Source organism: Trichechus manatus, unplaced genomic scaffold (assembly GCF_000243295.1).
Source record: "Trichechus manatus latirostris isolate Lorelei unplaced genomic scaffold, TriManLat1.0 scaffold00163, whole genome shotgun sequence".
Classification (NCBI taxonomy): Eukaryota; Metazoa; Chordata; class Mammalia; order Sirenia; family Trichechidae; genus Trichechus; species Trichechus manatus.
The window spans coordinates 1,511,173-1,538,772 of NW_004444099.1; the positions used below are offsets into that span (position 1 = coordinate 1,511,173).

The 27,600-nt window shown below is 38.2% G+C and overlaps 2 protein-coding genes across 6 annotated transcripts in view; both read right to left on the reverse strand.

The window, feature by feature from the left end:
* Positions 1 to 6,124, reverse strand: part of SUPV3L1 (Suv3 like RNA helicase) — a 39,054-nt gene extending 32,930 nt beyond the window's left edge. For both annotated transcript variants that reach the window (XM_023740732.1, XM_004386383.3), the window contains exon 1: positions 3,314 to 6,124. In XM_023740732.1, the coding sequence (XP_023596500.1) occupies positions 3,314 to 3,587 (274 nt within the window). In that variant the 5' untranslated portion in view covers positions 3,588 to 6,124. The remainder of the gene's footprint in view (positions 1 to 3,313) is intronic.
* A 118-nt stretch (positions 6,125 to 6,242) lies between these two features.
* Positions 6,243 to 27,600, reverse strand: part of VPS26A (VPS26 retromer complex component A) — a 35,924-nt gene continuing 14,566 nt past the window's right edge. For 2 of the 4 annotated variants that reach the window (XM_023740733.1, XM_023740734.1), the window contains exons 3-9: positions 24,145 to 24,220; positions 22,845 to 23,001; positions 16,637 to 16,801; positions 14,140 to 14,246; positions 12,562 to 12,630; positions 10,596 to 10,738; positions 6,244 to 8,509 (exon numbers count right to left, since the gene is read on the reverse strand). In XM_023740733.1, coding sequence (XP_023596501.1) covers positions 8,396 to 8,509; positions 10,596 to 10,738; positions 12,562 to 12,630; positions 14,140 to 14,246; positions 16,637 to 16,801; positions 22,845 to 23,001; positions 24,145 to 24,220 — 831 coding nt within the window. In that variant the 3' untranslated portion in view covers positions 6,244 to 8,395. Of the gene's footprint in view, positions 8,510 to 10,595; positions 10,739 to 12,561; positions 12,631 to 14,139; positions 14,247 to 16,636; positions 16,802 to 22,844; positions 23,002 to 24,144; positions 24,221 to 27,600 lie in introns of all 4 variants that reach the window. The other 2 variants (XM_004386384.2, XM_004386385.2) reach the window with 2 other exon arrangements.

Sequence of the window (27,600 nt, forward strand, 5' to 3'; positions counted from 1 at the left end):
ACAACTGGACTAAACCAAAGCTAAGAAGTTTCCTGAATACAATCAAACACTTTGAGGGACAGAGTAGCAGGGGTAGGGGTCTGGGGACCGTGCTTTCAGGGGACATCTAGGTCAACTGGCATAACAAAGCTTATTAAGAAAATGTTCTGCATCCTACTTTGGTTAGTGGCACCTGGGGTCTTAAAAGCTTGCTAGCGGCCATCTAAGACACATCAATTGGTCCCAACCACCTGGAGTAAAAGAGAATGAAGAACACCAAAGACACAAGGAAAGTAGTAGCCCAAGAGACAGAAAGGGCCACATAAACCAGAGACTTCATCAGCCTGAGACCAGAAGAACTAGATGGTGCCCGGCTACCACCAATGACCGCCCTGACAGGGAACACAACAGAGAGCCCCAGATGGAGAAGAAAGGTGGGGGGCAGAACTCAAATTCTAGTAAGAAGACCAGACTTAATGGTCTGAGACTGGAGGAACTCCAGAGAGCATGGCCCCCGGGTTCTCTATCAGCCCAGAACTAAAACAATATCCAAGGCCAACTCTTCAGACAGGGATTGGAATGGACTATGGGAGAGAAAATGATACTCGTGAAGAGTGTGGTTCTTAGCTCAAGTAGATACAAGAGACTAAACAGGCAGCTTCTGTCCAGAGGTGAGATGGGAAGGCAGAGGGTTAGGAGCTGGCTGAATGGACATGGGGAATCAGGGGTGGAAAGGAGGAGTGTGCTGTCACAGTATGGGGAGAGCAATTAGGGTCACATAACAATGTATGTACAAATTTTTGTATGGGAAAAATAAAAAAGAAGAGAGGACAGCAAGACTTCGTCACACATATTTTGGAATGGTATCAGGAGGAATCAGTCCCTGGAGAAGGACATCATGCTCGGTAAAGCAGAGGGCCAGCGAAAAAGAGAAAGACCATCAGTGAGATGAACTGATACAGTGGCTGCAACAATGGGCTCAAACATAGTAACGACTGAGAGGATGGAGCAGGACTGGGCAGTGTTTCGTTCTGCTGTACACAGGGTTGCCATGAGTCAGAACTGACTTGACGACACCTAACAACAATAACAACGTTGTGGCTACATAAGAAGTTTATTGTTTTCTACAGCTCTGCTTGCAATGCTGAATGGATTAATCTAGTAAATTTAATGTCTGGACCAATCCCAACCAAGGGAGATGAAAAGCTGCTGAGCACACACTGGCCCAGTGAGTTATCTAAGGATTCTCCACCAAAAGAAAACCTGGTGCTGACAATCCAATATCTTTATTCTATCTCCCTTCAGGGAGCACCAAGGACTGATCAATCCCAGATGTTAAGGCTGATTAGAACAGCAGACATTTTCAGGTTAATTGGAATAGCAGCACAAAAGAAGGTTTATCTACATTTATCTAATAAAGACAAACCATTTCACAAAAATTACGATATGCCTTAAAATAATACTGTTAACTTATTAAAATAATATAGTCCCAAACTTCAAGTAAAATGAAAGGCCTTCCTTAACACTGCTTGGAATAATAGGTCAAAGAGTAACTTACACTGTGAGTTCCATCATGTTTTTAGTGGAAGTACTGTACTTCTGCTCTGAAAAACAAGATTTGATCCATAGCATGTTGTAGTCTAGGTTTTAAAATTACAATAAAGGCACTAATATTCCTTGTTGAAGTGAACTGCCTGAAGATAGTTTCTGGATAGCTACAGCATTACCTTCTCAGCCTCCCAGAACACTTCACATGGTCAAAAGAAACTGTCTCGTCTCCCTAATCATCCAGAAACTAAAGAAATACAGCCATATATATAATCAGAAACTGCACAGGTCCCTTGAAAACATTTTCGAGCTCCCTGTCAAACGCATCTAAGGTTAGTTTGGGAGACAAAATCCACCGCTACTTGCTGATGCTAAGTTTTTCCTTTCTCCCTGGAGCCCCAGATGATTACGATTAGAGTACCTACCACCTCTGGCGAGGACACCATTATCATGTACCACCTTTTATTACAGTTGGTTATCAATATGTCCTTCCTCTCCACAAAACTGTGAATTCCTTGAGGGAAGGAAATCTGGGTCTGAGTCTGGTTCCTCTTGGCAACCACCAAAGAGCCTAACAAGGTCTGGGCTGCATCAGCGCCCAGTCAATGACAAAGAATCCTCTGGTTCTAAACACACACACACATACACACACACTCCACTTTCTGGGGTCAATAGTTCTGGGTAGTGGAGGAGGAACAAAGAATGCTTGAAAAGGAAGTCATCTATTTAACTACTCAAAAAGGTTAATCATTCCAACACAAAAAGATTTAAACCATTCAGAGAGAAGGGTAGTGAAAGTGAAAAGGTCACTTCTGGGGGCTGGGCATTAAGGATAAATCAGAAACAGCCCCAAGCCTTAAGTGAATCAAAAGCCAGCAAGATCTGGGGGGACAACTTAGTCAAGTGGCATAACATAGTTCACAAAGATAACATTCTACATCCTAGTTTGGTGAGTAGTATCTGGGGTCTTAAAAGCTTGCGAGTAGCCATCTAAGGTACAACTATTGGTCTCTACTCATTAGGAGCAAAAGAGAATGAAGAAAATCAAAGGCTCAAAGAAGAAAACTAGTCCATGGGACTAAAAACCCACACCAACTACAACCTTTTCTAATCTGAGACCGGAAGAACTAGATGGCACCCGACTACCACTACCAACCATTCTGACTAGGAACACAATAGAAGGTCTCGGATAGAATGGGAGAAAAATGTAGAACAAAACTCAAATTCCTAAGAAAAGCCAGGCTTATTGGATTATAGAGACTAGAGAAACCCCTGAACTATCGCCCTAAGATACCCTTTGAACTTGGAGTTGAAGCTATTTCTGCAGGTCACCTTTCAGCCAAATAATAGATTGTCGTATAAACAATATCACCCGTGAGTACTGTGCTCCCTTAAACAATTAACTATGTGAGACCAATCGGTCAACAGTTACCCCAGAGCAAAGACGAGAAGGCAAGGAGGGGAAGGGAAGCTAGATCAATGGAAACAGAACAAACAAAAAATAATGAGAATAGTGACACACTGTAAAAATTGTAACCGATGGCACAGAACAATCTGTATAAAAACTGTTAAAGGAGAACCTAATTTGCTGTGTAAACTTTCACCTAAAACACAATATTATTAAAAGAAAAAAAAAAAAGCTATTGAGGGTGGCAGATATTAACAAGCGCAATGTCAACGCTCGAGGGGACCTCGGGTCGCCAAGGGATGGGAGGGCAGCTTTCCCTCGACCCGTCCGCCCGGCAGCCACCACCTCCCGCCACCCTCGTCTAGACCCTGTCCTCACTCTTGTCCAGAGGCCGGGTTAGCTCGGCCCCCACGTCGCCATCCGCGCTGGGGCCCAGAGGTTTCACAGTCAGCGGCACGAACAAGGACGTGTTCGGGGCTTTGGAACCACCGGAGGCAGAGGAGGAGGCTGCGGCAACAGCAGGAACGCGCCCCACAGCCCCAGGAAGGGGTCTAACATGGGCGCGAAGGGCAGAGCAGACGGTTGCCCGGTGACCAGCCTGGCGCCCCGCAGGGTGCCGAGCCCACCACAGGGCACACCGGGGTAAGGACATTGAGGCTGCAGGCCCTACAGGAGCCAGGAGCAGCCCGGGAACACGGCGGTGGACAGTGACGCGCACCGCCGGTGCCTGCTGTTCGGAAAGACCCAAACCGACCAGGGAAGCTGCCCGGAAGGACGCCCTATCATTTGAGAAAAAGTAATGCCGTATGACTGGTCTTAACGGGAAAGGAAGTCTTATAAGTAAAAACTGTCAAAGATAAATTTTATTCTGTCTTTCACTGGAGAGTGGGACCAGCTTTCTCTAAAGAAGAAAATAATCAGGCATCTTTGGGGATGTTACAGATGAGAGCAGGGACCTGCGCGCTGTGTCACGTGACACAAACTGGCAGGGTCGGGGAACTGGCGTCCAGAAGCGCGTGGGCTCTGCGGAGAGCGGTGCTAGCGTGGCTCGTGGAGAACAGCTGCTCGTAGCTTGGATACGAGTGTGATTAGCGGACTCAAACGATAAAGAGCATTTCCCCGAAGCTTCCTTGGATTATTAACTTCCATTTCCCAGTAGGGTAAAGTAGATCATAACTTGATCTGCCGCTCACGAGGGTTGCCAAGGAATTTTGTTGTTCCACTAGTTCTTAGGTAGGCGCCTTGTGTGACAGGTGTGTAAGTACTTACCCTAATTAATGTGAGCAGTCTGTACATCTAACAGCTCATGTGTCACAACCGCATGGCAACAAATGTGTGCTCTGTACCCCGGCCAAAGTTTAGTTTCATTTGCATTAATTAGTTGGATGCTGTGCTCTTACGAGGTTGCAAGATATTAAATTTAAAACATGCTGTTAGGTTTTTCACCTTTTTCTCGCTATTCTTAAAACCTTAAAATCTTTGCAACGTTAAGGAACGTACTATGTAGTGTGTAATACTGTCGTCAGATAGTATTCCAGTAACAATTTGCTACATGCTTATGATTTATAGAATACTTTTTAAACTTCGGGGATACAAATGTACGATCCCTTGTCCTCAAAGAGCTTTTATTCTGGTTTTGGTGATAAGAAGGGCACACATTAAAGACAAAGAAGTGGTAAGGAAATTCTAGTCAGAGGAAATGATGTAACGACATAAGTAAGCAGAGCTTAATGTTGGAAAAGGCATACTGAAGAATTTTAAAATCAGTCATTAAGTTTTTGAGCAGAAGAGAAATCATTCGTTTAGAAAGTGTCTAGAGTGGACTGGGTCAAACAGACCAAAAAAAAAGGAAAACCAACTATAGTAATAGTTCTAGCAGGAGATAGTGGATTAGTGTGAATTATGTTAAAAAGAATGGTTATGTGGAAAGAACGGGAATGGAAAAGCTCTACAAAGGAATCCTAGACCATTTAGTGACTGGCCAAATATGATAGGAAATCACATTAAACTAGGATGTCTCATTAGATTTGGAAACTGGGAGAATGAGGACCAAACCAAACATTTAATATGCAATTGAGGCAACTGCCGTTATTCCTTTTTAATCTATTATTTAATATGCCTGACCACCATTTAAAGGTATTATTTTCACCAGGTTTATGGATAGGGTTCAGTAAGGTTAAGTAACTTGTCCGAATGTTACATGGAGTCAGATACAAATCTAAGTCCTTCTGACTTCAAAGCAAATTGTTCTTTCCACCACAGAAAGTGCTAACATTGGCAGAAATAGTCCAAAGGGGGATTGTGGATTACTGCATAGCCCTATATATATATGTCTCCATTAAAATCATCTGGGCTTTTGAGCTAGAATCAAGCTGTTACTGTCTTATGGACATAGTCCAGCCCTAGTATAGTTTTGTAGGGGGAAAAAAATTCTCAAAACTATTTTACGTGTAACTTTGTACCTCCTTGAAGGTATACAGTCTGAATATTACAATACTACACATAGGTTTTCCTCTTCATTTATATAGACTAATACGAACACTGGAATGGGAAAATTCAACATAAAATTTATTTTTACAGAATAGAGAGCTGTCATTCCCTTTGTGTCTATGGTACTAAGTGTAATCAGCACATAGCACATATTAGAGCCTCCATAAATGTTTTACTGAAGGAATAAACAGAACCACCAGGTAACCAGGTATCCTTGCCTGCTTTCTACCCTCCTTCCATACTTTGCACAGTGATCTTTTGAAAACACAAACAAAACGGTGTGGCATAACTGGAGCTGAAGGTGTGTTTTGCAGTGTGGAATTTGAACTTTAGCCTGGAAGTAATTCAGTCACTGGAAGATTTTAGATAGAGAAGTGACATTATTAAGATTTATGCTCATAGAAGACCCCAAGCCTTATATTTAAGGTCACACATTTTCTTCACTATGCTTTTATCTGGTGAAACATATATATTCCACCTAGTATAAACCCCTGTATATGCTCAACAGATTCAACTGAATATAAAAGGAACAGCATAAAACTTAAGACTTTACTGGCTCATGAAGTAATTGGTAATTAAAACCAAATATTCTACTATATCAGTATCAAAACAATGAAAAAATTCTTCACTAATGAGAGAAAAGGAGTCCTTGGGTGGTACAAAAGGTTAAAACGTGCTTGACTGCTAACAGAAAGGTTAGCAGTTCGAAGCCACTCAGAGGCTCCTTGGAAGAAGGGCTGGGCAATCTACTTCTGAAAAATGAGCCATTGAAAACCCTATGGAGCACAGTCTACTCTGACACACACGGTTTCACCATGAATTAGAATCAACTTGATGGTATCTGGGGGAAAAAAAGGGAGAGAAATGACAAACGGTTTAGATCAGTGGTTCTCAACCCCAGGTAGCTTTTTTAATGCTGATGTCCCAGCCCCAGAGATTCTGATTTTACCGGCCTGGGTAGGACCTGGGCATGGATATTTTTAAAAGCTCCTCGTGATTCTAAGCAGCCAATGTTCAGAACCGTTGGACTGGACACTGTACTCTCTTTATTAATGACACAAATTTCATTCTCAAGTTTATTTCTAATTAACTGGCCAACTTCTCAGTCAAATCACCAAATACTGAATTAGTATTTAATTTTTCAAATTGGTTATTCAGCAGAAAGTTTCAAGCAAAAATGAATAAACATCCTGTGTATGGACAGTGTTGTAAGCCAGCTAATTAAAAGCATTATGTAACCATTTAAAATTGAAACAGGTAACATTTACAAAAACCTCATCATCATAATTATGCTTCCTAAGCTACTGAACAATCCTATCTTCAGCAATAAGTCTGACAATGAGAACAGACTTGAGAATAGAGGTATTTTAATCATTGAAAAAGCAAGCTCAGTATGTTTCAAATTCTTTATTATACATCATGGCTGCACAATTTGAGGCTGGTTAAATACAACTCATTTTCAAAATTTCTCTGAATATTTCTAGATTACTACATGCAAGTGACCATGAAAATATTTGGCATTTTTAAAATTCTGAAACTCTGAACAGGCACTTACATGAAGGAAAACATTACCATTCACAGATACCTACATTTAGATGCTGCAGCACATGGTACGTGGAACCTTTCACCAGTAAAGAAGTTGGTTACTGATCATTTTATCAAAGTGCTGTAATAGTAAACAGGTTTAAAGAAATGCAACTGGGGTTATTTAGCTTACTCATAAAGTAAGGTTAACTGACAAGACTTGCAGTGAAGTGTATAAAAAACATTGGTACAAAAACCGTAAGTGAAAGTAGGCTTCATCTTGGTACCTACACCCCACATTTAGTGTATAAGACCCCGTGTGTGTGAACAAATGACTGCAAACTTTTTTACAGGCACCAAACAAATGACTTGAATTTAATGTTTAAAAAAACTAAAACAGTGGGTGAGGTTTCAATTTTTGCGTGAACTAGCCAAAGTTCCAGTTTAACAAACAGAAAATTGTCCGATCTAGGTAACTACGTGTTTCACGGGTCCTCCTGAGTCTCCCATTGCAAAAATTTCCCCTGAAAAGAAAGTGAAGAGAATACATTTTTGAGGCCAAGAAAATGGTATTTGTGTATATGTGGCAAAAAGACTCCTTACGTTAAAAAAAAGGGTACATATTTCAAAGTATTTATGGAAAAATTGTAATTTTAACAAATTCTAAAATGCCAACACAGGGTCAACTCCGCGTTGCAGGAAACACACAGTGGTACTGCTGGTAAGTAGCAAAATGGTTGCTTAATATGTTCCCTCCACCCCCGAAAAACAGAGAAGGCAGCCGCAATGACATGCTACATAATCCCTTGAAAAATAATAAATATTCATACCACAGAAGACTTCAAAGAAGATACAAATTTAAGAAGCCATGGAATGGTAGACTCAGAAGCACCTACAGGGAAACACTCCATATGCATTTCTCAAATACACATTAAACACATAAATGTAGATCTCAAAAAAAAAAAAATGCCATGTTTTAAAACTTTGCAGGATGTAAGGGCCACTCAGGTTTTCTATTTTACTCAAACACAAATATTTAAATTTTTGCATGTAGAGAATTAGCATGAAAAGGGAGAAGAAAAAGACTGATAATCAATACTATGCAGAAAGAAAGCAAAATTACAAATATCAGCCTATTCACAGGAAAATCTTTAATGTCTATGCTTATGCATATCTGAGTGCTTATCATCAAAGTGTGCAGTAGGGGGAAAAAAGGCAGCTTAAGAAAGTTCCAGTGTTTAAAAGAAAGCACTTTTTTAAAAATGTATATACATGAAGAACATTTAGTTACATCATAAAATAAATGCAGCACTGTAAGATAAAGGAAGACTATTACAAATGGAGTTTTGGCCTTTTTTTCCCCTACACACCGCAACCATCTTTAACCTGCTGAACTGAATCTCAACAGTTATGGGAGGATGTTTTGTTTTGTTTTCTCTATTTGGTTCACATTTCAGGCTGTTCAGCTGATGCCTGTGATTCTGGAGATTCAAATCGCTGGTGAAAGTTTGTTCTTTGCTTCCTCAGTTTTTCGGGAGCTTTTCGCCATAAGATGATCTCCTAGTAAATAAATGCAAAACAACAAAAAATTAATGTTCTCATATTATGCCTTAAGTTTTCACCTTAGAGAGACCACCTCAATTTAACCATAGCAAAATTAAATTCTTCCCTCCCAAAGTCCTCCTCCTTCCTAACTGACCCACTGCCTTCCAGTTCTAATCCTGACTGCCTCTTCTGCCTCCCCTGTTCCCCAGACCAGCACATCTCCACCACCAGCCCAACCGGCACAAGATCCTAGTTATTACTGATTTAAAGAATTTCTAAAAACCTGTCTTTTGGTTTCTGTTCCATTGCCCTCATTCAGGCCCTTGTCACTTCAACCTCAGATACTCAAATAGCTTCTTGGTAGATGGTTCTGCTTTCCTTGCCTAAGGCTCCTTTCTTCATATCACCACCAGACTGTTGCTGTTGTCAACTGCCATCGAGTGGGCCCCCATCTCAGTCTCATGGTGACCCCACACACAATGGAACAAAACACTGCCCAGTCTTGAGTCATCCCCATGATCAGCTGCAGACTGGACCATTGTGATCCATAGGGTTTCCGCTGGCTGATTTTCAGAAGTAATTGCCAGGCATCTCCTCCTAGTCAGTTTTAGTCTGGAAGCTCCACTGAAACCTATTCAGCATCACACTAATACATACCACTGACAGGTGGTAGCTGTGCATGAAGCATATTGGCTGGGAATCAAACCCAGGTCAAACTGCAGGGAAGGTGAGGATTCTACCACTGAACTACCAACGCCTCACTACCAGATTAATCTTCCTAAAACATTGCCTGGATTGCTCTTCAACAGTTCTCAGCGCCTCCAGGATAAATCCCCGGCCAGGCATTCATGGCCTTCCAAAACCTTTATCCAATGTACCAATATTACCCCTTCCATATCTATACCTCCCTCCTGCACCAGCCAAACTGAGTTACTCTATACCTCTAATGCACTCCAGATAAACCTGCCGGACCTCTTTCCCTATATATTCTTCAAATCCCTATACCTCTGCCTATCTAAATTTTAACCTATCCATCCTGAAATCTCTTCTTAATTTCTATAATTGCTTGTTCATAAAGTCACGAGTGGCTCTGTTTTAAACCAACATATCAGACTTCAAACATGTGAGCCCATGGGAAGCAATACACTTACTCCAACAGTGCTGCCATAATAGAATTGATTTTGAAATTGTAAATTTCATGTACCTCATTCTGAAATTACAAATGACCTATGTTTCATTATACAGCATTGGCAAGATTGCTGGAATGTGTTCTCTCTTCTAAATGACTGTCAAACTTAATTAAGTTTGTTAATTATATAACTGTTCTTGTTTCCCCCATCTGCAGCGTGAGAACCTTGAGGACAGACCATGTTTATAAAAAAATAGTTTTGTGTTCTTTGCTTTGAACACAAATATTTGACATTCAGATATTTTTTAATCTAATTCAGGACACAAAAGCCCATTCTAATCACAGTCTTCATTCAAAATCCACCTAAAGTTTTTAATTGATGTTCATATGAAAACAAGGTTTAGGATAAACACTTTAAAAATTATTAGAATTGGGTCACCTCATAGACATTTATAACAAAATTATTTAAGAAGGGAAAACTGTAAATAAAAAAACGCCATCACGTAAACCATGGTACTATGTACCCGTTAAAAGTGACAATGGAGGTCTGTATTTGTTCACAAGGGATAGACACTCAAGACACTCGGTGGAAAAACAGAGCAACACGTCTGGAAAACCAATCAGAGTCAGCGTGGTGGTGGATTTTCTGGAGACTGTTACTTCATTCTCTGTTCTTTATTGACTGCTTTTTTTAAAAAAAAACAAAAACAAAAAGCAGATACTGTTTTTATTAAAAAAGAAAAAAAAAAACTTTTAAAAGAAAAATAAAAGTCCTGCCAAATTAAACCCCATTCAGGAATCCTGCAGGATTAGGGAGGGACCTGTCACAACATGATTCTACTCTTGCCTACTTCCTTATCACACCCTTATACTTATTTATAGCCCAGTGCAATAAAGCTTAGAAAAGGGAGTGCTTTCTAGATGTTTTTAAAACTGCCACAGAACAAACCGCCAGCCTGGGAGGCACCATACCTGCTGCTTGAAGTACCTTCTGTCTTCCTCATCGACAAGGACTAGATTCAAAAAGTACCTTACTGAAAATTTTTTGTTCACATCTCTCATTGTCGGAGTTGGGTCATAGCCCGCTAAAAATAGTCTTATTGGAATTGATTCACCTGGAAGAAGAGGAATTTTCATTTCATTTAATTTCATTAAATGTAGTCACAAAATGCCTAGGACAAAGCACTGTAGAAAAGACACTAATGCTTCAGTTCTTCAGATGAGATGTAGCATAACAAAAACTTTGGAGCAGTGCTCCTCAACCTCGGCAACTACTGACATTTTGGGCTGGATAATGGTTGGGGATTGAGGCTGTCCTGTGCATTGTAGGTTTACCCGCATTCCTGGCCTCCACCTAACAGATGCGAGTAGCACATCCCAGGTGTGACAACCAAAAATGTGTCTAGACTTTGCCAAATGTCTCCTGGGGGGGGGGGGGCAAAAATGACCCTGCATAAGGACCACTGCTCTAGAGCCAGAATGCCTGACTTCAAATCTCAACCACTTATTGGCTGTGTGACTTTGGCCAAGTCACTTCACCTCTCTGCTTCAAGTTCCTTAGCTGCAAAATGAAGATAACAGTAATACTCTCCTCATAGGAATCTGTAAGGACAATGTATATAAGGTTAGTATATATAAAGTGCTTACAACAGTCCCAGCAGATCAGTGCTATGTAAGTTCTACTTTCTCAAAATTTATCCTAATTTCTGATCATGTGTATAAATTTGTGGAGTACCTATTACTAATTTATCCAAAGCTACAAGGCAGGTACAGAAGGACAACATTCCTTCACAGCCAAAGACTGATGTTCAGAATTCTCACGGCTTCTCTTGTCCTAAGGAGGGTAATTATTTGCATATTCTTTTGAAATGTATTTATGTAATGCTTTTGTCATGCACATCTACTTCCTGAAATAGCTAAGACCTCTCTCTTTTATAGTACAATTTGTGACTGCTAGAATCTTACGAAGTTATGTTGCACAGCACAAGAGTATACATATACACAGGGCTTAGAGTCAGAAAGTCCTGGGCTCAAAACTCCAACTCTGCACCCATTAGCTGTATCACCTTTAGCAAGTGTTTTTAACATCTCTGGATCTCTCTTTTGTCCGTAAAATAAGAGATACTGCCACCTAACTCACAAGGTCATAGGGAGCTTTAGAGCACCAAAGAGTACAAAGCCTCACCTACAGTTGTTGTTAGGTGCTGTCAAGTCAATTCCGACCCATAGCAACCCCATGTGGCCGAGCAGAACTGCCCCATATGGTTTTCTAGGCTACGAGAGCAGATCACCAGGTCTTTTCTCCTGCAGAGCTGCTGGGTGGGTTTGAACTGCCAACCTTTCAGTTAGCAGCCAAGCACTTCATCACTGCACCACCAAGGCTCCTTCATCTACAGTTGGCACTCAATAAATAGCTATTTTTTGAAATAATTATTAACAGAGTGAGAAAAATCCAAAGGCATGAATTTAAAAATGATAAATGCTGGCTTCAATGTCCTAGGCACAGAAGATGATCTAGTAATGGAACTGCTTACTTTTGGGGGGGGCTCTAAGGACTCCAAAATCCCACAGGAATTAATGTTTAGCTATAGTGCATCTTGTGTTCATCATCAGAAAAAAGAAGATTTACAGAGAGAAACTATTATAACAGAAAACAATCAAGTATTACCAATTCAGAACTAAAGAAGAGGCAATACACAAACATCCCTTCTAAATTCTAAATTTAAACAGAGTGAAAAATTACACCTTATTTCAGACTAGGAAGTATATTACAGTCTTCTCAGCATCTATACAAAGATGATCTTAAGAACTATCATTACAAGAGTTATTTTAAAAAATCATAAATACTTTCACACTGAATACTTCCCAACTAAACTCCCTTGAACGCTGCTGTCTGCACCACCTATACCCCAAAAGAAGTAACTGAAAAGTGTGTTACCTTTTACTGGTGCACCATCCATTATTTCATACTTGGCGATTGTTTCTGTTTCTGTTGTGGTACTGGGTCCTAGTGCAATAATGTAAATGATATTCATTTAAATATTTCCAGAATATAATTTCCAGCCTTCTACCTGCTCCCTATTTTCCAATTATTTTAGTACTAGTTCCTGGTCCTATTTTGTAACAATGTTGATCATTCTTTTCTATTTCTTGATCTACACTTAACATACTCATCAGTGAGCTGAATGTTTTGCTCCCTTCTTCCCAGAGGTGTCATATATAGTTTGAAAAGACTCTTCTTCATTGAGTGCCTTCTATCATTTCTGACATATGCTAAAATATAAACGAGCAATACACATCAGAACTAAATAACCACTTGGATGCTGGTTTTCTCTGCAACACTCAAACTTTCTTCTCTTAGAGTCAGTTAACTTCAACATAGGCAAAACATCAAATTGAATGTACACACACACACACATTGTTGCTGTTAGCTGCCATCGAGTTGATTCCAATTTATATTGTTCTCTAAAAGTTTTAATTCGGGGATTCACCCTCTAAGAAACTATTTGAATCCAGACATTTACAAAGTGAGAAAAGTATACCAAAATATATAGCAATGACCTCAATGCTGTAAAATAGCAATATGCACAGACAAAAGTCTGTTCTGGAATAAAACTATTTTTATAATCACAAATAAAGGTTTAAGTAAACAATTACTTTTTAAACAATAACTGGTAACCTGAAATTTGGTTTTAACGTCTTAAAATCACCTAATCTTTTAATAGCAGATGGAAAAATAGAGAAATTCTGCCTCAAGCCTGGTAGCCTGCCCTACAGATTTCAGACTTGCTAGCCCCCACAACCGTGTGAGCTAATTCCTTGAAATAAATCATATATTTAATATATATAATGTATATATATTTGAGATATACATATGATTTAATATATTTAAATACTTCCAGAACATAATTTCCAGCCTTGTGCCTGCTCCATATATACACTCATACATACATGAGTATAGATCATATATGTATGTGATATATATATATATACACATATATATATACATACACCCATGTGCATACACATATACACATACACACACATATACATATGTATCTTCTACTGGTTCTGTTTCTCTAGAGAACCCTGACTGATACAGATTTTGGAACGGAAAAATTATTCACTCTAAAATGTTTATGTTATGTAAATTTCACCTCAATAAAACAAAAGGAAAGAAAAAAAAAAAAAATCAATGCTAAATAGTGAGCAAAAGGGGAATGGAGCCAGAAAGTTTCAGAACTGCAATACCAAAATTATTTTCACTGCAGCAATTTCAATAAAGGTTTTTTTCTTTTTTTAATTCAACTTTTAAAAAAAAGATGAATCTATAAACAAACTGTGACACATCCATACAATGGAATATCATTCAGCAATAAAAAGAAATAAGCTAAAAAGCCATGAAGGGACACAGGTGAACTTTAAACGCATATTGCTTAGTGAAAAAGCTATATACTGTATGATTCTAACTATACGATGTTCTGGAAATTTAATTCAAATACTTTTTTCGACTTACCAATTCCTGTGATCTCTTTTTTGATCAGTTGTAACTCCATATGTTGGATTTTTATTCTTACTAATAAGAAGTAAATTTTTCCAACAATCACATCCTTTAAATGATACCTTTAGGGAAAGAATATACCTCAATTACTAAATATCAGTTTTCAAAACAAACAAAAAGAGTGAAATATGTCCTTCTGAAAATCTTATTAGCTATCTTTAAGGGTAAAAACTGTTAAGAATGTCATTTGACTATCCATGCTGTTTAATGTGTCTTATTTTCAAAAAAGTATTCATTAATTCACTATGCAAATGAGGACTGAAACTTTTACTTTATCACCAATAAGCCTCAAAGAGAAGAATTCGGCCTAATTGCTGGTCCTTATGTAGAGTTAACTTAGTTTTCAGAGAACTTAAGCATTTAACTGGAATGGAAAATTAAGATTTTCATGCTTGCAGTATTTATCTGGTACATGAAGCTATCTTTAAACATTAAAAGCACTACACTTATTCTAAGTACTATAACAGCGCAGCTGCCATAAACTATCTGGCCACAATGAGAGACTAACAGGGACTGCCTCCATGGGTTGAGTTTGTTGCTGTAACCTAACCTAAAACCCAGAACTTTCCCAGGTACCTTGAAATATTGTGGTAATCAACCTGGGAATCCCTTAAATCCCCAGTGGATTTTTTAGCTTCCTCCCAGGTTTGGATCTCAAAATAATACCCTAAGAGTTGAGTAATGCAATTATGGAAGTCTAAAGGGAGGCTTCCAGTGACAAGTTTTAGGTCCTAAACTATCTGATAATTTTATCGGCAATATGGTTTAAGACTCTGAAGGCACATGTATCACATTTTCATTGACCTGGGAGTGACAACTAATATGTTTGGTAATAGCCTGGACAAACAAAAGGAACTAATTAAATAAATTATGGTATTTCTTGAATGGAAAAGCCTTACCTACTATAAAACCCTGTAACAGAAGAATGTGGGGAGAGGATAAAACAGGGTACCTTTGTAAACTTTAAAGAAACAAATAAGAAGTAAAAATCTATCAAAAGAGTAAACAACCCAATGCAATGTGTGGACCATTTGCATACTGATGTGAGCAAACCATGTGGAAAAAACAGACATTTATGAGACAACTGGGGAAATGTGAACACTGATTCGATATGTGAAGCTATTAAGGAATTGTTAATTTTTAGATATAACAAGACTATTGTGGTTACATTAAAAATGATACATATTTTTGAATGAAATTATATGATGTCCGGGACTTGCTTCAATCTAATCTATAGGGAGGGTGTGGGGGGAGAACACAGATAAAGCAAATCTCATCACATGGTGATATTTGCTGACGCTGGGCAAAGGGCGCAGGAGGATTCATTAGTGTTCAGTATACTGTTCATATGCTTTTATGCATGTTTGAAATTTCCCATAAGTAAGTTTTAAAAAGCACTGTTGTTGATGTTAGGTATTGTTCAGTCAGTTCTGACTCATACCGACCCTATGTACAAAAGAATGAAACACTGCCCAGTTCTCCGCCATTCTCACACAAAAGCATTAAATAATAATAAAAAAAAAAAATGAGTCCATTTCTGTAAAAATACAACACACATAAACCTATACCCCCCCTCAATGGAAAGATACACAAGATGCTGTTATTGCAGTGTGCCATCAAGTTGATTCCGACTCATAGCTACCCTATAGGACAGAGTAGAACTGCCCCATAGGGTCACCTAGGCTGAAATCTTTATGGGAGCAGATAGCCAGGTCTTTTCTCCCATAGAGCAGCTGGGTACGAACAGCCAACCTTTCAGTTAGCAGCCGAGCACTTAACCACTGTGCCACTACAGCTCCTCAACAAGACATTAACCAAAAACAAAAAAAAACCAACCCACTGCCATCGAGTCAATTCTGACTCCTAGTGACCTTTTAAGACAGAGCAGAACTGCCCCATAGGGCTTCCAAGGAACAGCTGGTGGATTCGAACTGCCGACCTTCTGGTTAGCAGCCTGAGCTCTTAACCACTGTGCCACCAGGGCTCCTACTAAGACATTAATAATGATTACGTAGTGAAGGTAAAAATAAGTGGTATTTTTACTTCCTATCACGTTTTTACATCCTCCAAATTTTTAATAATGAAAATGTATTGCTTATGTAGTCACAATGAAAGTTTGTTTAAAGAGATGGCCAGACTGCAGACATGTCAAGCCAGTAATATAAAGTATTACTGACACAATGGGATCAGCTTCCTTGTGAGATGGTGAGATCATCTACAAAGAGGAGCCAAGCAGAGACGTAGCAGGAATAGAATATGAAGGACACCTGCACTGGGCTGAGCGCCAGAACAAACTCCTAAGTCTTCTTCAGCTCACAGATTCTGTTGGTCTGCTTACACCAGATTAATGTCAATTCTATGCTTACTTTGACCAATTTACAAGGACCTGAAAAGCTTACTTCTTCATCTTCCCAGAATGCTGAAAAGCTATCTGCTTATGAAAGGTACTTACTTTGACTTATTATATTCAAATTCTATGTGTAGACAATCTTCAATGCCCACTTCCATCTTAATAGAGTTGTTAACATCAGGATAGGTGGCAAGCTGGTGAACAATAAGATCATATTCTTTCACCAAGTCGGTCAGTCTTCTTACTATTGTCACTTTAAGAAAATACCTACGAAGTGAACGGAGAAGACAGTTAATTCTCCTATTATAAATTTAAATGTTTTAAATCAGCAAACATTAACTGCACAGCTTTCCCTTTCCTGCTGGGTCTCCTTTGGGATCAACTTACATTGTCATTTACTTTATGAAGGAGTTCTAATTTTTTTTAAAAAGGAAAAAACTCACCAATGGTGGAAAAAAATACAAAATTTAATTTTGAGAACTGTGTACATACTTTTCAGGTAAGTTTTGAGGGCTCTCATCAAGCCGACTCAAGGGAATCTCTCTAGATCTTTTCTTAACCATATACTAAATGACATTCCTAAAACCAAATACTGGGAAACTAAGGAAGTTAGAGGGTAATTCACTTTATACTACAAATGAAGTACCTAAGGGACAACATACAAGAGAAGTATATTACTAAAACTTCACACAATGGGGTTCTCTAAATCTCTAATGACAGGAGGCGGAGCCAACATGGCACTATAGACAGAAGTTCCACACCGTCCCTTCACAGCAAAGACCCAAAAAACTAAGTAAATCAGAGACAAACGTCAATCCTGGAAACCTAAATGTCAAATGAAGAAATAAAGAACTCAGCCAAGCACCGAATGGAAAAAGAAACTAACAGAGAACAGAGAGTGAGGAGAGATACAAGCGGAGGTCCCCTACCAGCTAACGCAGCATGGATTCACCATCTTGGACTCCTGTAGGAGACCGGCAAACAGGGAAGTATGGAAATGCAGCTTCGTGGCGCTCCCAGCAGGAGACAGAGCACCTCGTAACCAGCAATATACACTTTCTCACTCCCCACCCTTCTTTCCCACTGCTCTGGCCTCCACTGCTCCCCAGCTGGCTGTGGTTGCTCGACCGGGAGCTCTGTGCCACTTGGATTCGCCCTGCTCACAACAGCCAGCTCCTTCAGTGCCATTTCTTTGTTGCTAGTGTTGCTTTTGTCGGCTTCTTTTAGCTTCTTCCCTGCCTCACCTCCTCCCTGTCCTTTCTCTTGAATACCTGCCTCCGTGCACTATCTTTGCTTCTTCTTGACAGGCTGTGAAGTGCTGCTTGGCTGGGGAACTGCTTCCTAGGTCTGCACCACCACGCCGGTGGGATCCCCGGGGCCTTTTTGTTTTGTTTGTTTTCTTTTTCTTTTTGCAGCTTGGGAGCCCCTTCTAGCCAGGCTATACTGCGCAGCTTGGGAGCCACTACCCCAATCGGCGCGGCTGCGGTGGAATCCCTGGGAACCTTTTTCTCCCCCTATCTTTTTTCCTTTTTGTCTTTCTTCATTTCTCAGTTCGTCTCTCTATATTTACCTTCTTTTCCTGTCTCCTGAATACCTGGTGCTGTGTGCCATCTCTGCCCCTTCTAGCTGGGCTATACTGCGTGGCTTGGGAGCCACGTCCCCAGGCTGCGCAGCCGCGCCAGTGGGACCCGAGAGCCTTTCTTTTTTAGTTTTTTCTTTTCCTTTTTTTCTTCATTTCTCAGTTTCTCATCTCTCTCTACTTTCCTTCCCTTCCTATCTCCTAAATACCTAGCACTGTGTGTCATCTCTGCCCCATCTAGATGAGTTGTGCCCTGAGGCCTGGGAGCCACTTCCCCAGTCGCTGGTGGGATCCCTGGGGGCATTTCTTTATTTTTTTTAATTTTTACCTCTTTTTTCCTTTTTGTTTTTCTCCATTTCTTGGTTTCTCATCTCTCCACTCCAACAGCAAGTTCCCTCAGCACTTCTGTTTGTTTGTTTTGGCTCCTGTTTTCTCTCCTTGCTCTTCTTTCCCATGTCCATCTAAGCTCCACACATTACAACCTCCCCCATACCTCCTGCCTACCTGCACCATGCACTGAAGATCACACCCCCGAGGAGCACAGGCACAGCCTACTGGAACCTGATCTGCACTGACCCCCAGCCCGCCCTGTCGGCTCCAGTACATGCCATGAACAACCCATTCCAGCCCCTCCCCTGCAGCTAGACCTGCTCTGCTGCACTATAGCTGAGCGACTGGCCCTGCCCATTGGACAAGGAAGTGAAAAGTATCGTGCTCACAGACAAGCAAACAACAAAGAATGCACAGTCCACCTGCCCAGACATAAGCAAATGAAACAAAAAAGCAGGACTAAACAAACAAATCTACAATCAGTAAATGAAGAAAATAACCACTGTCCCGAAGACAGCAGACAATATCAAAACATATACAAAAACAGGACAGGATGGTTCTAGTAGACATCCTAAATAAAACACCAGATGACTTTCCAGAAGAAGAAAAGGCACTAGAACTACCTGATCGGGAATTCAAGTCTCAGAGTTATCCAAGAGTTGAAGCAAAGAGCAAACAAAAATGAGGAAAAAATAGACAAATTCATGGAAAAAGCAGACAAACTCATGGAAAATACAAAAAAAAAAAAAAAAAAAAAGAATTCAGGAAAATAATACAGGAACAAAATGCCAAAACAAATTCACAACTAGAAATCATACGAAAACAACAATTAGAAATCTAAAAGATAAACAATATTTCAGAAATGGACAGTGTCATAGGTTTGAGGAACAGGCCAGAAACAATGAAAGACAGGATCAGTGAAACTGAAGACAAACACTTGGATACAACTTTGATGAAAAATCAGAAAAAGAACGAAGAAAGATGAAGAAACCCTGAGAACTACGTGGGATACGATCAAAAGCAAAAATCGGCGAGTGATCAGAGTTCCAGAACAAGGGGAGAAAATGGAAAACACAGAGGATCATTAAAGAATTGCTGACAGAAAACTTTCCTAAGTTTGAAAAGCTAACCATCCAAGAAGCTCAACGAATCCCATTTAGGATAGACCCCAAAAGAAAATCACCAAGGCTTATTATCATAATCACACTTGCTAAAACCAAAGACAAAGATCCTCAGAGCAGCTCAAGAAAAACAAAAAGTCACATACAGAGGGGAAACAATAAGACTAAACTCTGATTACTCAGGAGAAACCATGCAGGCAAGAAGGCAATGGAATGACATATATAAAACCTTGGAAGAAAAAAATTGCCAACCAAGAATAATATATCCTGCAAAACTCTCATTCAAATATGATGGTGAAATTAGGACATTTCCAGATAAACAGAAATTAAGGGAATATATAAAAACCAAACCAAACTTAAAGAATTATTAAAGGGAGTCCTTCAGTTTGAGAATAAATCTATAATGATAGAAAACTCTTATTACCTCAGATCAGCATTAGCCAGACGAAATATTCGACAGAATTTTTTAAAATCCTAAGTCTGCCCTTAACATTGTGAAAATGCCAATACTACCCGAAGCAATCTATAGATATTATGCAATCCCAATCCAAATTCCAACAACATTCTTTACTGAAATGGAAAAACTAATCACCAACTTTACAGGGAAAGGATAGAAGCCCTGAATAACCAGAGCAATACTGAAGAAGAACAAAGTAGGAGACGTCACACTCCACAATCTCAAAACATACTATACAGTTATCAGAAGAGCCTGGTACTGGTTCAATGACAGACACAGAGACCAACGGAAAAGAATTAAAAACGCAGAAATAAATCCATCCATCTATGGGCAGCTGATTTTTGACAGAGGTCAAAATCCATTCAGTGAGGATGAAATAGTCTTTAACAAATGGTGGGGGCAAAAATGGATATCCCATTTGCAGAAAAATGGAACAGGGTCCATACCTCACACCATACACAAAGACTAACTGAAAATAGAACAAAGACATGTTAAAGCTATAAAACTATAAAGTTCCTGGAAGATAACATAGGGACAAAACTACAGGACCCTAATTAAAAAAGAAGATTATCAAACACAACTACAAATGCATGAAAAACAGAAGACAAATTAGATAACAGGGACCTCCTAAAAATTAAATACTTATGCTCATCAAAAGACTTTACCTGAAGAGTAAAAAGACAACCTACACACTGGAAGGGAAAAAAATCCTCGGGAATGACATACCTGATAAAGGTCTAATTTGTAAAACCTATAGAAAACTTCAATAACTCAACAACAAAAAGACAAATAATCCAGTTAAAAAATGGGCAAAGAGCATGAACAGACTCTTCAACGAAGAGGACATTCAATCTGCCAACAAACACATGAAACGATGCTAGTGATCATTAGCCATTAGAGAGATGCAAATCAAAACTAAAATGAGATACCGTCTCACCCCTGCAAAAATAGCACTGATAGGAAAAAAAAAAAACAGAAAACAACAAATGTGGGGAGGATGTGGGGAGAGTCAAACTCTCATCCACTGCTGGTGGTATGGTAAAACGGTACAACCGCTACAGAAAACGGTATGGCACGTCTTCAAAAAGCTAGAAATGGAAATATCTTATGATGTAGCAATCCCACTCCTAGGTATATACCCTAAAAATCTAATAAAAGAGACACAGACAAACATATGCATGCCTATGTTCACTGCAGCATTATTCACAATAGCAAAAAGACAGAAACCCAAGTGCCTATCAGCAGATGAATGAATAAACAAAATGTGGTATATACATACAATGAAATACTACGAACCATAAAGAATAATGATGAATATCTGAAACACCTTATAACATGAATTAATCTAGAGGACATTTTGCTGAATGACATAAGTCAATCACAAAAGGACAAATACTATATGATAGCACTTTCATAAAAAGACAAGACTAGATATATATACAGAGACCAAAGCTCATTAGTGGCTACCAGGGATGGGAGGTGGGGTGGGGGGAAGCACTCTCAAGATAGCAGACACTTGCTACTTTTGGTGATGGGAAAGGTAATATCAAATGTAGGTGAAGTCTACAGAGTTTGACCAAGGTAAGTGATGTCCCTAAGAAGTACACAAAGGAAAAGGACACTTTTGGTAACGGTTATGACAAATATAATCTTGCAACAACACAAACAACACCCAAAAAATATGCATGTGGTTACACAAATATGTATACAGGCATACATGTGTATGGGTATGAATATGTGGGTACTTATGTGTGCACAGATAGAAGTATCTATAGACATATGTACATACAGGTACATATGTGTGTGCATGTGTATCCATACATATATAATAAATCACAGAGAGGATACAGTTACAGATACTTGTTACACATAACCAAATACCTCACGAGATTGATTTTTGGGGTTTGAAGGCTTAGGATCATAGTCTCATGGGACAACTCAGTTAACTGGCAATAATATAGTTCATAAAGTGTATGTTCTACATCCCAATGGGGTGAGTAGTGTCTGGGGTCTTAAAAGTTCGTGAGCAGCTATCAAAGATACAACTATTGATCTCTACTCACCCAGAACAAAAGAGAAAGGAAACCAAAGATTCAGAGAAGACAGCAGTCTACAGGACTAATAGTCTACATGAACCACAACCTCATCTACCCTGACACCAGAAGAACTAGATCACGCCTGGCTACCACTACCAACCGTTTGGATCAGGGCCACAACAGACGGATTCTTATGGAATACGAGAGAAACGCGGAACAAAACACAAATTCTTAAAAATGTCCAGACTTACTGAACTGCTTGAGACTAGAGGACTCCCCAAGACTATCGCCCTGAGATACTCTTTAAACCATAAACAGAAATTATCCCCTTAAGACCACCTTTTAGCTAAATAAAAGATTGGCTCACAAAATAAAGACTATCACCTGTGAGTAATGAGCTCCTTTAAAAAACCATCTATATGAGACCAAAAGGTGAAAAACTACTCTAAAACACAGATGAGAAGGTGAGGTGGCAGAGAAACTAGAGTACCGGAAATGGTACAACCAGAACAGAATGAATGACAGCGATGGCACATTGTGAAAAACATAACTGGTATCACTGAATAATTTGCATAGAAATTATTAAATGGGAATTTGCTGTGAAACACCTTCAACATAATATTCAAAAAATAAATAAAATGAATAAATAAAATCAGATCATTAAAATAAACCTCAAGTCTGCCAATCCAGAACTATAATTGGGAATTCTAGTATCAAACATTTGATAATAGTTATTATTAACTTCCTGGTTTTGACTCTGTTTACAGTTTCTAATATACATATATACCTCAAGCGGACATTGGCACCAATGTAAGATTCATAAGGCTTTTCAACTTGCATAAATTCAAAATCGTAACTTCTGCTCTGAGTCAGTTCTCCAGGTAGGGCCAGTTCTTTCACTAGGTTTACAAATTCGTGAGTATTACTCTTGTCATTGAAAAGTTCTAAGAAATTTAAAAAAGCAAAAAGACAATTAGATTTAATACTCATTTCAATAAAACTCAAGCTTCTTCTTCCAAAGCAAATTAACTTTTACCAACAGGATTAGTTTCTATTTGTCTCTACTTTAAAAATTTAGAGCTATGATTTGAATTCCCTTATTATCATGCTCCACTTAGGCATAAAAAAATTCAAGTAGCATAGCACAATGAAAATTTCTAACATAAAAAAAAATGATTTCATTCCTTTGATAAGAGTTTGGACTCTCCCACTACGAAGCTGTTTTGACATATTACCAGCAATTATTCTAACTTTCTCCCTTCAAGGCAAAAACTGTTTTGTTGTTTTGTTTTAGGCAGATATATTACCTTGATAAAACTACAATACAGAAAAAACTAAAACCAATTACATTTCATTACTATAATTTGCCCTTCAAGTACAATCTCATCCAGAATGGATATATAAACAAATATTCACCAATTCTAATTTTGATACCTTAAAAATGTACAGTAAAACTTAGAAAGCAAAAATTAAAACCTAGCTATGCAGAGTATTAAAAAGACATACTTTTCTCTTTTCTGAATCTGCAATACAAAAAGATTTACATACAGTTTAACTCCCTGCTACAGCAAGGTCTCTGAAATACATGTACGGAAATGTACACAAGTTGATCTGCATCAAGAAGAAATTACACTTTGCCTTTCCACATGGAATTTCCTGTTCACAGGTGAATCTGACTACAGGCACACTGTAGGTCAGGAAGGCAAATGGCATGGCTAATCAGAAAAGGGAGAATGAAGGTGAAGCTGGTAATTCTGAGAAAGGCTGGGGAAAAATGTATGCAGATGGAAGTTTCAGTAAGTCAGTTAATTTGCTTGAATTATTTTTCAAGGCTGCTAGTTTACATAACGCCCTTAATTTTTAGTAATTAAGTCCAGGAACAAAAGCAGGGTAACTCAAACGTTATTTAATACAATTAAAAGAAATAAGATTCAATGTTTATAAAATAAATCCTCTTTCATTATTCAAAATCAACTCTTTCCTTCCACAAAGCTAAGTTCTAATTCAATTACTTAAGGGCCAAATCCAACCCTCTTCACATTCAGTTTATCAAAGAAAAAAAAAAGGAATACTATTTTAAAACTCACCAATTTGACCTACAAATTCAATTCTAATTCCTTGGTGCTCTAGCCTCTTTCCAGGTTGCTTAAAGGCTAGGGTTACCTGCCAAAACATGAAATTTTAAGAGATGTTAACAATCCCTTGAGTAGGCCTACTAACAGATTCTTTCCAGAAGAACGCAATATGTATTTCAGGTATTCACTGCTGAAAGTTGACACACCACCACATACCTAGATCAGAATGACGTTACAGCACCAGAGAAGGTATAATTTATTCATATACAATCACTAACGAACTTATTGCTTACACATATACTTAAAATATCTGCTTTGTTAGGAAGGAATCCTTCTTTATAGTTGGAAAAGTATCAAAAGACTCAATAAAAGGGAAAACCTTTAACTATTCAAATGTGTTTTCTGGTCAAAAACAATTCTATGACTAATAACAGCATTCTATTATTAGTGAGGTAATCACTAATCCCAAGAATTGACCTAAAAGATCACTTTTAGCTTTTTGTAACCAAGAATATATTGTTATAAATCCTAACCTTTAAAGCAATGCATATTGCCAAGTCTGTCATTCATCCGAAAACAGTAATGTCTAAAGATTTAAATTCTGAGTATGATTTATCTTACGTACTTCTAAAGAAAACTATATAATCTCAAAATCCCTAAATTCATGTATCTACCAAATGGAAACATTAAAGTTATGATTTTCTAATTTGAGAAAATTTCTGGAGAGTACATATTAAAAAAATAAAATTCCAAACATTTCAGGATTAGCTAATACACAATCTTTTTTCATATAAAACAGCATACTTCCAGGTTTACTCTTTAATATTGACAACATGACTCTTATAAAGCTTTTCTTTCAAATAATCCTTCTCCAAAGATCCTAGAAATCAAGGACCAATAACATAGAGGCCCAGTTACTTCTGTTTGCAAACTATATAAATTATTCACTTTTGTATCTTCCACATCTGTAACCAAGATTAGTTACTTGCTTTCAAAATTAATACCTCAGAAAAGGAAGTAAACTGTGGTACATCCATATGATGAAATGTTATTAGAAGTTTAAAAATAATAGTGTCAAAGAACTTTTAATGATGTGGGAAGGAGTTTATGATTTGTTACATGAAGGAAGCACAGTCCAAACTGTATACAAGTATAATCCTAAGTATATGTTTGAAAATTAAAGAAAAGTAAATACTCTTAACAGCAGTTACTTCTGAATATGGGTAATTTTTGCTTTCTGTAGAGTTTTCTGTAATTTTCAAGTTTATTTTTTTTGATAATGGGCAAATAATATTTTCGGAGTCAGAAAAAAAAATATTTTTAAAAAAAGGCAGGCAGTACTTAAAGAAGCTTCACACACACTAACAAAACTGAATTTTAGGTTTGAACCACAAATAAAAGCAGTGTAACTCCCAGCTGTTTCCTAAACCAGACGGCAATTAGAGCTGTTCTCTAATTTCTACCAATAAAGCACATACAAAACAGTCTATTTTTTAAAATGTTTATTTGGCAGCTGGTTTTTGAAAACGTCCTTATTTGTCTGGAACTTCTGTGTCTGATGTTTTAATCACATTTCAGGTTATACATCTTTGGCAAGAAAACCACAGTAGTGCAGTTGTGCCCTTCTCAGCGTTACCGGATTAGAAAGCATATGACCATGACCAGTTTATCCAGTATTGCTGATGGGAACTTGGTTAAGGGGATCCACTAGAGTTCTCCACTAAAAAGTTACTATTTTCTCCTCTGCTATTATTAAATTTGTGTGGAGATGTTCGAGAATATGCAAATATATTTAAAAGGCCATGAAAACAGAACTTAGGAAAAGTGAATCTCTATATAAAATATATCCATGGCCCTATTAAACCTGTTTCAAAGCTCATTTGTCAGCATACAATGTTGTATACCTGTCTCCGATAATGCTGTTTTCAAGGAGTGAAGTTCTTATAGATTATGTTTAAGGCAAACATGTAATACCAATGTACTACAAGCCATTTATAGGGTCATTTTTAGTGAGGCACCAACGTATTTGCTTATCACTGTTGCTGGATCTGATGGTTATCCAAGATTAGTTTCCAACTGCTATCAGAAAGCATGATCCATATTCGTGTCACTGGAAGATACTACAAAAATATTCCTTGTTGAAATAACTACACTATAAACTCCTACAATCTCAAGCTGAGCAAATGCCTTTGTTATCTTTTGCCACAGAGAAGAGATGCAGAGTTCACTGTAAATGGCTTGGCACTAGTTATCACCAGTTCAAGGTTTTTTACTTTTCACAGGCCAATCTAGCTCTTTTCTGAAGTCAAATAACAAAAATGCTTTTATACATGGAAGTAGCTAACAGTAAAAACTGATTTTGAAAATATCACTTTAAATCCATTACCAGTTATCTTAATTACAAAATATTACTCTTTAAAGAGATCTAATAAGAGGTTCTCTTATTCTGTATGCTGTAAATCCACTAAACCCGCTGCCAAGGAGTCAATTCCGACTCATGGCAACCCTATAGGATAGAGTAGAACTGCCGCATAGGGTTTCCAAGGAGCAGCTGGTGGATTCAAACTGATGACCTTTTGGTTAGCAGCTGAGCTCTTAATCACTGCGCCACCAGAGCTCCAACTGTGACAGTAGCTAATACATATTTACAGAACGAGTAATTGTCTCAGCAATATCTATAGTTTGACACGAAAAAGCAATGCAGGAGAAAAACAATTCCTTCTTAAAGCTGCTGTCTGGAAACTGTATAAGTTAAAGGACAGACATCTTCTCCTCAATTGCAAGTGAGTTTTTACTTTCTGCACTTCATTATAAATTTGGATTGAAAGACAAGATCAGCTTAAAATTAAGCTGTGGACAAACAAGAATTTTAATGTTAAATTTCAAACAGCCTCTGAAATTAATACTTCAGATTACTACTAATACTCAAGCCCTCTAGTGTGTTATTATTTGATAAGGTCAAGTATTTGAAAAGCTAGTAAAAAAGCTAGCAAAGAGGAAAAAAACTTAATGACAAGTAAGTTTTTTTTTTTTTTAACATACTAGCAAAGAGAGTTACAAATATGACCGTCTCAAAAATATACAGAAATATAGGGATTTTTTTTCGGGGGGGTGACAAAAATGTTTTGAAGTGAGTAGTGATGGTTGTACAACCTTGTGAATATACTAAAAACCACTGAAATGTACACTTTATCTTTATACTTTTTTTATTGTACTTTAGATGAAGGTTTACAGAACAAATAGTTTCTCATTAAACAGTACATATATTGCCCTATGACAATGGTTAACAACCCCACGACGTATCAACACTCTCCCTTCTCTACCTGGGACGACCTTTTTTTTCTTTTGTGAAAATATACATAGCCAAAGATACACCATTTCAAAAATTTCTACAGTGAAACTGATTACATTCTTCCAGTTGTGCTGCTATTCTCACTATCCTTTTCCAAATTATTCCATCACCATTAT